This window comes from Grus americana, chromosome 20 (genome assembly GCF_028858705.1).
Source record: "Grus americana isolate bGruAme1 chromosome 20, bGruAme1.mat, whole genome shotgun sequence".
Taxonomy (NCBI): domain Eukaryota; kingdom Metazoa; phylum Chordata; class Aves; order Gruiformes; family Gruidae; genus Grus; species Grus americana.
The window spans coordinates 9,561,269-9,573,513 of record NC_072871.1 but is presented as its reverse complement, the minus strand read 5'-3'; the positions used below and the strand labels follow the sequence as shown (position 1 = coordinate 9,573,513).

Genomic DNA, 12,245 nt, shown 5'->3' with positions numbered 1-12,245 from the left:
CTTTATGGCCTGGCTCACAGACATACCCTCTCGTGCGCTTAAGTACTGTATCTCCGTGTTTATTCTCTAACTCTGGGTGCCAGAGCACAAGTCTGACCACAGCGTGTGGAGCAGTAGGATTTGAGTTTTCATTGCCATCTATCACTGGACACGCAATGTTTTTGCAACTATTTTTGTCATTCTTTTGGTTTTCGTCCTAATTCCAAGACGCTTATGTCTCAGAGGGGCTTTCCTTATCCCCGTAGAATAATGTTTAAGGTGCCATCAGTCAGAGCAAGGTGATGGTTCATGGATTACTTGCTCTTACTCTCAGACATAAGAGTTCCTTGCTTCACATCATCTGTGTGTTTCTTTAGGGGCTCACAGGATGACTGGGAAGGGTCCTGATATTTATGAAATAAAATTGAGAAAGAGAAACTGAGAGACTTTTCACTCACTTGAACCATGCGTTCAGCCTCCTACAAACAGGAGGAGTAGTACACGTTAATCTACATGTGCATTTCTAGGTCCAGAGGTAATAAACTGGTTTGGTTTTCCTTTTAAGTTCACATCTGTTGTGCTCTGCAGACTTTTGTCGGTTATTGCTCTCCTTTGCCCTTTCCCTGGGCTTGCATATTAGGCAAGTCTTACTGATTGCAGCAAGCTGGTTTTTGTCAGGTAAACAGAATTTGGGTTTACTCGTTGATAAACTTGCAAGAATATAACTTCTCAAGGTTAACTTGGCCAGGATTCTCCTAAGTTTGGGGATGTCTTTAAAGGACACTCTGGCTGACCGTCTCCCGCCTACCCAAGTTCAAAACAGATCCTACGCAAGCATTGCATATGCTAGAAACGCACTTTTCAGGGGGGGACTCCGTAGGGGCTGTCTGTTCGGTCACATCCTGAATAGAGCCCTTTATCACATCTGGCAGGAGGAGAACTGGATGATAGGAAAACAACTTGTAACTTACACGTTTAAATCAAAAGAGCCGACAGTAATATATTATATATGAAGTGTTTGAAAGGATACATATACTTACAGGCACATGCCTCTATACACTGAACAAATAAAAAATATTTGATCCATAAAGGTCAGTGCTATGCATGAAATTCCCTTCCTTTCTTGTATCAATGCCAGGAGACCACTCAGTGGATTACTTCTGTTCTTGGGCTTCCCAGAGACGCATTTGATGCCTAAACTCACCCCCAGTTGTTTTTTTTGGTCTGCGTACTTCTTGCTGTAGCTTAATGCAGTCATGTTCTACAAAGAGAATAGCAGAGATGTGCACTTAGGTGTCTTTACCTGGTAACAAGCAGTATGAAATGCTGCCTGAAAAAGATTTCTATTTTATTTCGAAAGCTAAGGCTAACATTGGTAATTGTAGAAATGGGTAAACTCACTTCTTTTTTGTACATTTATGGCTATAATAGGATGCTTAGCATTGTCAAGGCTCTACTTGGTTCACAAATACAAATATTAATTATCCATTCAGTGGAGCCTCAGTAAAAGGGTATTTCCATGTGCTGTGGAAGAGCAGCATAGGTGCTGTGCAAGAGCAGAAAAACCCTGATTCCAGAATTAAAGAAGTTTAATATAACAAAATAAACTAAGATTCTAAAGCCCAGAATAAGGACAGGTCTGGTGGAAAAGATTTACTCCCAATTTTATACCTATAGGCTTATCCCTGATATACTAGAAAAAATGGACACCCGATATGAATTACTGCATTACACATTTATACTTGCGGCAAGTACTTATTCACGACAGTTTCATTATTATGAGTAGTGAAAAGATGTCCTCTCAAGTCCTCTGTGCTTGAGATTTGCTTGAACTGAAACAAAAAGATATGGAAGAACTATAAAAATAACCCCATCTGTTCACTAGCTCCTGTGATATGTCTCTATAGTGGTTATTCTGTATGGTCTTTGGATAAGAGCACAAACCAGGACTTCTGTCTGCGTCTCCAGTGCTCCTGCTGGACCAGCACTCGCCCAGTGCCCGTGGCACAAACCCTCACACTTTGCTCCATGTGCATTTGGCTGTTCCCTCTCCCTGCTTTCCTTGCTCATTGTGCTTAGAAAACACTGAGAGCTGCCAGGACTCTTCCAAAGAAAGCTGCTCTTGATGCATCCAGCTTGCTTGATTGATTTTTTTTTTTTTTATTTCATATATATTGTGTTTCCATGGTGCTGACTTTTTACCTTTAAAACTTTATCATGTGGGTTCACTGCGAATGAACATTAATAGCGTGGGAGTCAGTTCCAGACTTGCATCATTACATTTTGTTTAATAAAACAGGAGCTCAAGATTTTGCTGTCTTTAATAGTCTCCTCAGTTTTGCACCCCTCCCTTTTTTCTCTCTTTCCAGTTTTCTTATCATTGGCCCAGGGTGTGTGGAAGTACACACTTCTTGCATCTCAAAGGCATACGGTTCTGATGGGTTTGCACATATATCTTAAAAGTATTATAACATTAAAAATATTCAAATATTATAATGTAAGATTATTTCCACATCTAGAGTAATTGGAAATGCCAAAATTGATAAGCAGGAAAGATTAAAATGAGAGTTCATCACCTTCCTCCAGCTGCAGCCAGATGATGGCATTGGATTTTGGGTTTGTCCAAATATGTAAGAAAAAACAGCCCAAATCACAGCAGACTTAATTGGCCTGTTTTGAATTGTGCCTGTCCTGTTTTAGCTTGAGTAGCAGTGGTTGTGATTAAGCCATTCCTCAAAAGGATTTGTTTTGGTTTTTTCTGCCTTCGTTCTTTGTGTCTTATTATAACTTCAGTCAGCTCTTCTGATTAGAGCAATTGTATTCCAGACTTGAGGATGTCAGGGTCAAAACTGCAGAAACAAAACAAGAAAAGGAAGGCCCTTGCACTTAAGAAAGTTAAATCATTGCACAGTGTGAGCTCTGTATGTCTTTTCTAGTTGAGTTCTGTGCCACACTCCACTGGGGGCTTTGATGGATGGCAAATTTCCCTGCAGCTACGCGGGTTTGCGTGGAACGGTATTCTTGACCAGAATGGTTGTCTCTACTCCAATGACCCTAAAATATCTCCTCTTGCTCAGAAGAAGTTAGACTTTGCAAGGGATTAATTTATGTAGTTAGTACCTCTGCTTACATTTAAAAGGATATTTCATGATTTACTTTATGTCCGCTGCCTAAAAGGAAGTTCATATTAGCCTAAGTTTCACTTCATTGTATTCCAGCAGAACTTGAAAAGTCATCTGGGCTAAACAAAGACAAATCTGTACTAAATGAAGTGGAAGCATTATTCTCATTTGTGCGAAATTTGCACTAGTTCGGAGCGAGCTAACATGGCTACACCTCGCAACGCGGCGGAGTAAAAGAACGTCGCGTTGTGCAAGCAACGCAGCCACGCGACATCCTGGCCAAGTGCTCCACGAGTGCCCCTTCCCTGTACGGACGGGGTGTCCCTGCGCTGGGCTGAGTTCAGGCTCAGGTGGGGACCCTCAGCACCACAGGTTGGGGCATCTCGTGGTTTTCTGCTGGGGCAAATTCTGAAGGCTTGGGCCCTGCAGGTTTCTATTTATTGTCGTTTCATACAGTCTATTAACTTCTTCTGAATGAAACCTTCCTAAGTTATTAGTTTCATCTTTTCTAAGATATTTTTACTGGTGGTAAATGCTGCCCACACATAGGAAGAAACAATTCTGCCCTAGACAGCTCTCAATATAAACTTAAAAGCATATAAAGAACATGTAATATAAAGGGCAACACTTTAATTACTAGAACTCACAAGAATGCAGAAAGGCTAGAGGAGTAGGCAGTGTTCATAGGGTAGGATTAGCCTCACTTGTCTGGAGATCAGAATCAAATGTTGTTTAAAGTCATAAATGAAGAAGAAATGGATGATGTTCTTATGATCTCACCAGGGAAGCATGGCGGTCACACCCCAGGTCGGATTGTCTCTCTCTTGTGTTTGTGGAGACCAACTCCTCTCTCTTTTTTTTTCTTACCCCATCTAAAAATTACAGAACGTAGTAATTCACACATTAGACTTTCTGATCTCTGGCACACACTATGGAGGTGCAAAGTATTGCTATAGCAGCATAATTTATCAGCGTTAAAATCTCTGACATATCATTCTCCCAAGGAAGCTAGCAATGAAAACTGAAAATGGCACAGTGTGATCTCCTTCTGCTAGCAGTGAATGTAAAAACAATGGGAAACAGAAGGAAAGTAATGTCTTACTGCAACCCTAAATTCTAATTTCCAAATCCTGCACGAATCATCTAACAGTTGTTGAGATGTGAAATACAAGGTAGTGAAAGAAAGAAAGCTGTGATCATTTGCCGCAGAAAGTATTTGGTTTTTCCCTTATCAATTCCCTGTCCAGAGTGCAAAGCTATTCCTGGACTTGAAGAAGTGGCTGGATGATATGATGAGATCCTTGTGGCTAGGCTGGCAGTGATAAAGCAAGTCCAATCTCTTGCTTATGGGCAAAACCTGCTCACCAGTGGCGTTTCAGGAAATACTGCACGATTGGCCGGTTGCACATTTTTGATCTTTTCCTTCACAGCAAATATTGGCCAGTCTCCATAGCAGGCAACCAGAGGCCTGATCTAGCCAGAAGAACAAGAGCATGAAGAGTTGATATGATGAGTATGAGGCTGATAATCATGTTGATATCATAAGTATGAGGCTGGCTGATGTCTGAGTACCAAGGGAAATATCTTAGTAATGTTCTAGATAATGCAAATCCTCAAATTCCCTGTTTCACAGTCATGTTTCTCTATACTATAAAAATTCTCAAAAATTCTCCTGGACAGAAATCTTTTGATAAGACCTTTGTTATCCTATGTGTTGGCTTTTTAATAACCTGATGTCCTGTGTTATATACACCATGCTATTTCAATCACGCAAATAGCTCCCGGAGAAATATTCAGTTCACATGAATGCATGTTACATACCTCGTTTGTAAGTAAAGTGGCACTTAATAAATGTGAAACACCTTTGGTTATCTAGATGGTTCAAATTCTTGATGCACTTACAAACAGGAAAGTCACTTCCATAACAAGAGCGGCACAGACTGCCCCAGGGAATTTTGCAACCTGAGAAAGACAGAATGTGACCCATGAATATCCTAGGTGGGGAGGGAGTGTTTAAATAGCAAGAACAAATCACAGGCTACACATAAGTTAGACTGTGATTATCTTCCTGCAAGACATATAAAGGGTATTAATTTATAAAAGGGAGCTGCTAAGGGCTACATGACCTATATCCATTCCTTAAGGTTGACTGGAGAAACTACTGAGGCTCACGCCTGGAGTGGAGGAGTGCTCCGTGGGTGCATCTGGGATGCTGGTGTAGGACCCAGTGCAAAGATACCCGTTCTTCTCACCTTTCTTTCCTCATGCATGTCAAAATCTGTGCTTGATCCCGTGGATATCTCACCCCCTTCCCTGGGGATGGGGAAGGGAAGCAGCGTGTGCAGAACCTCAGGTTGTGCAGGGATTTGCCAGGTTGTTTGTACCTAGCTAATTTATTTCTTTGCTACGAGGGTGTGTAAAAGGAACATTTCTTTAGGCTGCACCCCAAAATCCTGCTTTCTCTTTAAAATGCTACCCGACTTTCTCCAGCTAACGTGCTTGACCCACTAAGATTATTCTCATACGCTGTAAATGCTGGACACCACAGTAGTATTGTACTTTTATTGCCTTATTTAGCCAAGAGATTAAATGTAATGTTCAGATTATGTAGAACATTAACTCCTAACAATAAGCAAATAACACATTAGAAGCTTTGCTATTAAAACATTTAGTGCTGGCTTTGCCGTGGAGCACTACAGGAGCCGTGACTTATGTTCCATGAGGGAGGAGGCACGGCGGCGAAGAAGGCGCTGTACGTTCAGTGCAAGGGTCCCTTTCTTCTGTAAAGGTAGTGCCTATAGCTGCCAAGTCCATACGTGTGTGCACGCCTGATGGGCTATCTTTACGTGTAGCTAAAACACCTGAGCCCAATGCTGGCAGCCATGGCTGAAAATCTGGGGGGTTTCGATCGGGTAATGAAGTCCTCGCCCGTCTCCTGGTCGCTGGTGATGGGGTGGTGTCAGGTCCCCGTGCCGGCGAGCGGATGCTGCCAGCCCGGCCGGGCCAGCCGGAGCCCCGCGTCGCAGCCGCTCCTCTCGTCAGGAGTTGCAATGTGCTAGTCTTGTCTTTCAGACAGTATTTTTATGTGAGCTGATGGTTGCCAGGGCAACGGAGGCTTCGGGGAGTCTCGCGCCGACGCAGCGCCCTGGCCTCGGCGAGCGCTGGGAGCAGATGTTGGCTGCGAGCTGGGGAGCCGGGCTGGCGGCGAGGAGCGGCACTGCCGGCAGCCGCACATGAAGGGAGCGGGAGAGGACAATTTGCCTGGCTGCGCTCGGTGCAAGAGAGCAGGTTCAGGGCTCGCGCTCTCTTTCTCCCTTTTTTGTTGTAATTTAGTATTCTTGTCTCACCCCACAGGGGTTCCTCAGCCGTCGGCTTAAGGGCTCCATCAAAAGGACAAAGAGCCAACCGAAGCTCGACAGGAACAGCAGCTTCCGGCACATTTTACCTGGCTTCAGGAGTGTGGACAATGAAAGGTAAGGGGACGGTTCTCGGAGGGTGGGGAGGAGGGTGTGTGAGAGAGAATGGGGATATCGATTTTTCCAGTCTTGTTAATATCTCGCTTATCTTATTCAGTGTTAATATCTTGCTTATCTTATTCAGAGCGAGGGCCACATCTGTGATAGAAGTAGACTCGCTTAATTGCAAGAGGGGTAATTTTAATCTGTCGGCGAGTATACAGTGCAAGCCCTCCCTTTTTAGGTTAAACAACGTGTACAGAGAAGCCCGACTGCTCTGCTTTCTTTCCCCCAATAAATCCTAAGTTGATGCACCAGCATATAAATAGCACATAGATGCAGCAGCCAAAGCCGACTGATGTGGGGGAGAGAGGGAGGGAGGGATGCTCGCACGCTGGACTGCACTGAACATTACTGGGTTACGTGTTGTATGCACAGTAACATAGGACGGTAACCACCGTAATCTCCCCAAATCCCCTCTCCCCCTTCCACACGCGTACATCTTCAGCACAGCCGTTGATTGCTGTCACGATACTGAGATGGATTCTCGGCGTGTGGCCGAAGCTGCTTTTTCTGTCTGAGCCATGACAGGATCTTTCGGTCCAGGAGGGATGCGTTGCAGGGAATGTGCAGATGGATCAGAGGAGGCATTTAACGTGGGATGGCCAGTACTGGAGCAAATGGCAAGCAAAATACAGGGGAAATGAGACCTCGGTTTTATTCTTCAGCTCAGTTAGAAAGTAAAGTAGCCCTTTAGTGGGTTTGTATGTATGGATGGACGGGTAGACTTCTGTCAGCGTGCGCATGAGACGGACACGCATTCTAGGTAAATTTATGTGTAAATTCACATGCAGATCAAGGTCGTGGTTGGGTAAGCCAGACTCCATTACAAACCACAGAAACAATCTAGTGGTTTGCTTCCAAAAGGAAGATCTTTCAACCTTATGTGAATCATTTTGGGGAATGACACAGAAGTACTGAAGTGCCAAGAAAAGTCTGTGTCTGAAAAATACGCCAAATTGGACATACACCGATGTAACCATTTTGTAGCAGTGGCATTTTAAAATATCAAGACGGTACTTTAGAGTCCATTGAGTAAATGCTTCACTTTTAAAAGCAATGACAACTTTTACTTTGTTTTAGCTATACTTGCTCGTTCATTGGAGGGGCCATGAATTTCTGAAGCCCGCAAATGACAATTGTCAATCTGGATTTTTCCTTACCTGACCTATTACAGCCTCCTAAGCTTTTTCCCTCTGGATTCTGCAAATAAAAGGATTGTGCTGGTCAGTGCAGAGTCATATTTCAGGGGTTACTATCTGGGAAGACAGAGTTGATTTGATTCCTGTGCTGCAGTTTTCACAAACGCTCGAAGTAGGGCACTGTGTTCCATATGGAAGAGAAGCGAGTGTAGCCGGGCGGCCAGGAATCTGCCTACAGTGCTGCTGCTTTGCTCAAAGAACAGGCAAATTAGACAATGTTTTCTTTCCACCTAGATGAGATTTGTTTCTTTCTGTGAACTGACAGTCCAGGACATGGGAATTAACTGTTTCGGCCAGCCCTGCAGCCAAAGTCCTCTTCCCAAACGAAGCTGTGTAATTCCCCTGCCCTCCCACCCAAGAGCCCTGGAGCTTGCTGGGCAGCGTCCTTTCAGACAGCGCCAGATTTACTGCAACTTTCCTTTAAAGAGATTCAGTGCGTGGCTGTGGTGCGTTTTCAGTGTGGAGCTTAAAGGCTGGGTTAGAGGAGAGGTAGCGTTTGGCAGTCTTGAATAAAACCCAAGGTTTTGCTTCTATGAGTATTTAGGAACTGAAAACGAGAGGCTTCCATTAGGCAGGTATCCCTCATAAATACACTTCATCTATGATACATAGACGTGCCCTGATCTGGAGGAAACTGTCTGACGGTAGGTAGCTTTTGACGGCAAGCTTTTCGTCCCCTGGCTTTCGTAGTAGTGTGAGATCTGTACTGTAAGCAAGCAGCCTCCTGCAGAAGATCTTGGCCTTAGGTACTGGTGCTCTGGCAGAGGTGGAAGAAAAGCAGCAGCTGGGCTTCTCAGTCATGCATTGAGGTTTTGGTTACGGAGGATAATTTTATCTTCCTGAATGTTCCCATCCACGTCTGCTAAAATGCACAATGAACTCACTGCTGTATATGAAAGGGCTCGAGTCTCTTAGATCACTCTCGTGCATTTTCTGCTGTGCTTCCTTGTCTGTCTTGAAATCCAAGACCTGTTTCAAAGAAGCATCTGGTGTCGGAATATTTGCCTCTTAAATATTTGATTCTTGACTCCATCTTGTATCCGAGCTGATTGTTCGTGAACCGCTCCTTTGCTCATGGAAGTAACCATTATAACAGCGTTGTGTTCTGGAGCTTTGTAGAATTTTTGCAGGAGATGCCATAGCAGGAATGAATAGTGCAATAAATGCAGTCAAAGCACTCCAGGTTGAAATATTGAGCTATAGTAGATCATAAATGATTCCGTTACTTGGCTTCTGTGTATCTAAATTGGTACTGTGTCATGCCTCTTAGATTCTTTATTTTTCCTTTTCTTGCATGTCCTGTTTACCCTGCTATGTATGGCAGATGTGTATGAGTATATGAAATGTGCACATACATGTACAGACGGGTGGTCGTGTCGTGTATGCAGAGCAGAGAAGAGAATATAAACAGACATATCTATGCTTTTTATCCTGTGTTTGATTAATACATGCATTTAAATACATCACGTATATTTAAAATGGAAAATTATTACCTCGTACAATAGTGAGAAATTTGTCCAGTGTGAGTTTTATAACAAAGGAAAGCGAGGAAGTACCGTTAAACATTGGAAAAGTCACCGAATGTCTCACTGGCGTCGGTTCAGAATCGCCGTGTTAATTTTGCGCCCGTAGTGCCTGGTTTTCCTACCTTGCATTGGCACAAAGAGGCCGGCCAGGTTTCCGGTGGAGTTTTGCAGAGCTGCTCGTACAAAGCGTGGTTACGGCGTCCTGGGGAGGAGCTGACACCTCTGCAGAGCGTCGGGGGGTTCTCTGTCGGGTTGATGTGCCATCGACCAGGGTCCTGTGCCCATTGCCAGGCAGCTGTTTGCAGTTCTGCCATGGCCTGTGCGCGTATGTTTGGAGCAACTAAGAAAACTCAGAGTTTTCTGGTTTAGTAAAACCTTGGCCAACCATTTTTTCTCTACAGAGAACATCTGAGGAATTGCTCAAAGTGGTGTGTTAGGAAAAAACCACTGATTATAGTCAAGCAGAGCTTATGTTTGTAGGAGAAGCATGCTTGTTTCTCATAGTACTGGATTTTACGTTGACTGAGGTGAGACCTTTTGTTTGAAAAAAGGTGGAATGAGGGGTTTACGCTAACTTCAGTAAATTACCATGGGGTTCAATTGGAGTAGCTGGCCAAATTTTGCTAGTCTTTCGCATACGGATTTTTTTCTAGGAGTCTTGTTACAGTAATAGTAATAAAATTATTGATTGTGAATTAGAGAAGGAAAATCAGACCAAGTATAACTGGTATTCGGCAGGAGAGGTGCATTAATCTGGTACAATCAGTTTATATAAATGTGAGGTTTACAGGAGGATTGTGGGACGAGCGCTCCTTTCAATTTGTTGGCTGGTCAGATTGCTTGTTAGAGCTAAAAAGGGTTCCGTTAAAGTGGCTTTTTGCTAACGATGTCTCCTACATCCTGATTTATTACAGCAGCTAACAAAGTTTTTATCATGGAGCGCTGAATGTTTGTCTTTGTAGCAGCCTCTCTGGAATGAGCCACAAATCAAGCATTTGGCAGATGGATTTTTCTTAATTGGACCCACATTTCTCCTGCAAAATTTGTAGAAAGTTTCTGGGTTGGACTTTGGGCACAGGAGTAGAGCCAGAGAACTGGGAGAAGGTTATTCTGCTGCAGTTGTTAATTACTGTTGTTAGTGGGTTTCTGATTGTTGTCTTGTGGTAGTGACCTTTTCAGTCACCACTGTCGCTTCATTCTTTTAAAAAGAATTTCTGACTGTCAGGAATTTAAAAACTAGGTTTATATGGGCGTTGTTTGGGGTTTTTTAAATCTAAATTCGTGAACTTGGTCCCAACTCCTCTGGAACTGGCAAAAGCTGCCATGATTTTACAGTATCACTTTGTGGGACTAATACCTTCAGACTTTCTTGATTTGGAGGAAGATGGGTACTCTGTGTAACTCCATATTCTGATGTAATCTCAAATTGATCATTCCTAGGGACACCTCAGTGCACCTAGAATTCATTTAATCCTAAAGGACTCTCAATTGCTAACATTTGTGATTATTTTGCAAGGGTTTTTTCATAATTCCAGAAGATAACATTCTATTTAAGCTTGTTCTTGGCACTACAAAAGCCTGAGCATATGGTTGATTGTTAAATGAGCCTCAGCCTTGGAAGGGGTACAGCCGTGCATTAATAACAGCAACGACTTGCACTACTGCTACTTCCTCGTTAAACTACTTTTATTTTTAATCCCATCAGAAATTTTTGCTTATAACCCACAGAGGGGAGAGGAGGTGTACAGGTCATGTACTGCAGTGCATTTAGTTCCTAAGTTAGTGCTAATGCAGTCCGCTGTGTGGGCTTTCAAATGTTCATAAAGCTCATTTTGATGCAATAGGAGAGCATCAATAACTTAGGAACATCTGTACTCTTACAGTAAACTTAGTTTGTGAATTCTTTTTAGATCTAATTATCATTTGTTTATTCCCCACAAACTTGATATGCCGAATATTTTTAGGCATGATGAAATTGGTTAAGTTTGATGAGAACATGGGGAGTGCTGCATTACAAGGGCTGAAGAAGTCACTGTTTCCTTTGGACAGAGGAATGACTCATCCAGCAGAACTGGGACGCTGGCAGACCCCAGAGCACATGAAGGGCTTTCAGACCTGCGTGAACAAGTGCTGGGGAGCTTGCTTTCTCTTCTGCCTCCTTACTGAACTGGCGTTAGCCAGCGAAGCTTTCTAAGTAGGAAGACTTATAATAGTAGGTGCATGTGAAGGGTGACACTAACGGCATGTTAAGTACGGTGCAGGGCCTCTGGTTTTCATCATAATGAAAATATTTTGAGGAAACACTGCTGAGTTTGTATAAGGAAACCATTCGGCACCGCCAACAATAACTGAAATGCAAAATAGAACGTCTTGCAAAGGCAGGAACGGGAGCATCCAGCAGGTAACGATGTCGGCTTTCTCGTGGGGTGGGTGATGCCTCTCCCCGCTGCACCCCGCGGTCAGGGAACACGTGGAGGTGGCTTAAGGATGCAATGACAGTCTCAGGATTGAGACTAGCCTCATATAGTACCTGCATTTATATCAAGGCTACTCTGTCCTGGAATATGCAAATCAGCCTTTTAATGGGGTTCCTTTGCAAAATATTTCTTCAACCAGAAAGTTAATTACTGATCTCTAATTAATGGCTGTGTTAGGAGGCTAGAGTAAAATCAGAGAGAACTGCTTTGAAGGAAAGATGTGAGAGGAAATTACCGGTTCTCCCCAGAAACTGTTACGTTCCTCATCTTCTTCTCATGGTATTAGGAAGTTTAGAAACTGGTACTCAAATTTATTTTTAAAAGGATAATGCTCTTAATGGAAAGAGGAGAGTTTGGAGGGGTTTTTTGGGAGGCATTGAAAAAAAATATCCTTTATAAGGAAGACAGACTAATACTCTGCTTT

General features: G+C 43.2%; 1 protein-coding gene across 12 annotated transcripts in view; it reads left to right on the top strand.

The window, feature by feature from the left end:
* Window positions 1-12,245, top strand: part of DAB2IP (DAB2 interacting protein) — a 245,549-nt gene that overhangs the window by 118,104 nt on the left and 115,200 nt on the right. For all 12 annotated transcript variants that reach the window (XR_008579993.1, XM_054848432.1, XM_054848425.1 and 9 more), the window contains one exon: window positions 6,456-6,574. Coding sequence is in view for 11 of the 12 variants with exons in the window: in XM_054848432.1 (XP_054704407.1) it covers window positions 6,456-6,574 (119 nt within the window). In the remaining variant the exon portion in view is untranslated. The remainder of the gene's footprint in view (window positions 1-6,455; window positions 6,575-12,245) is intronic.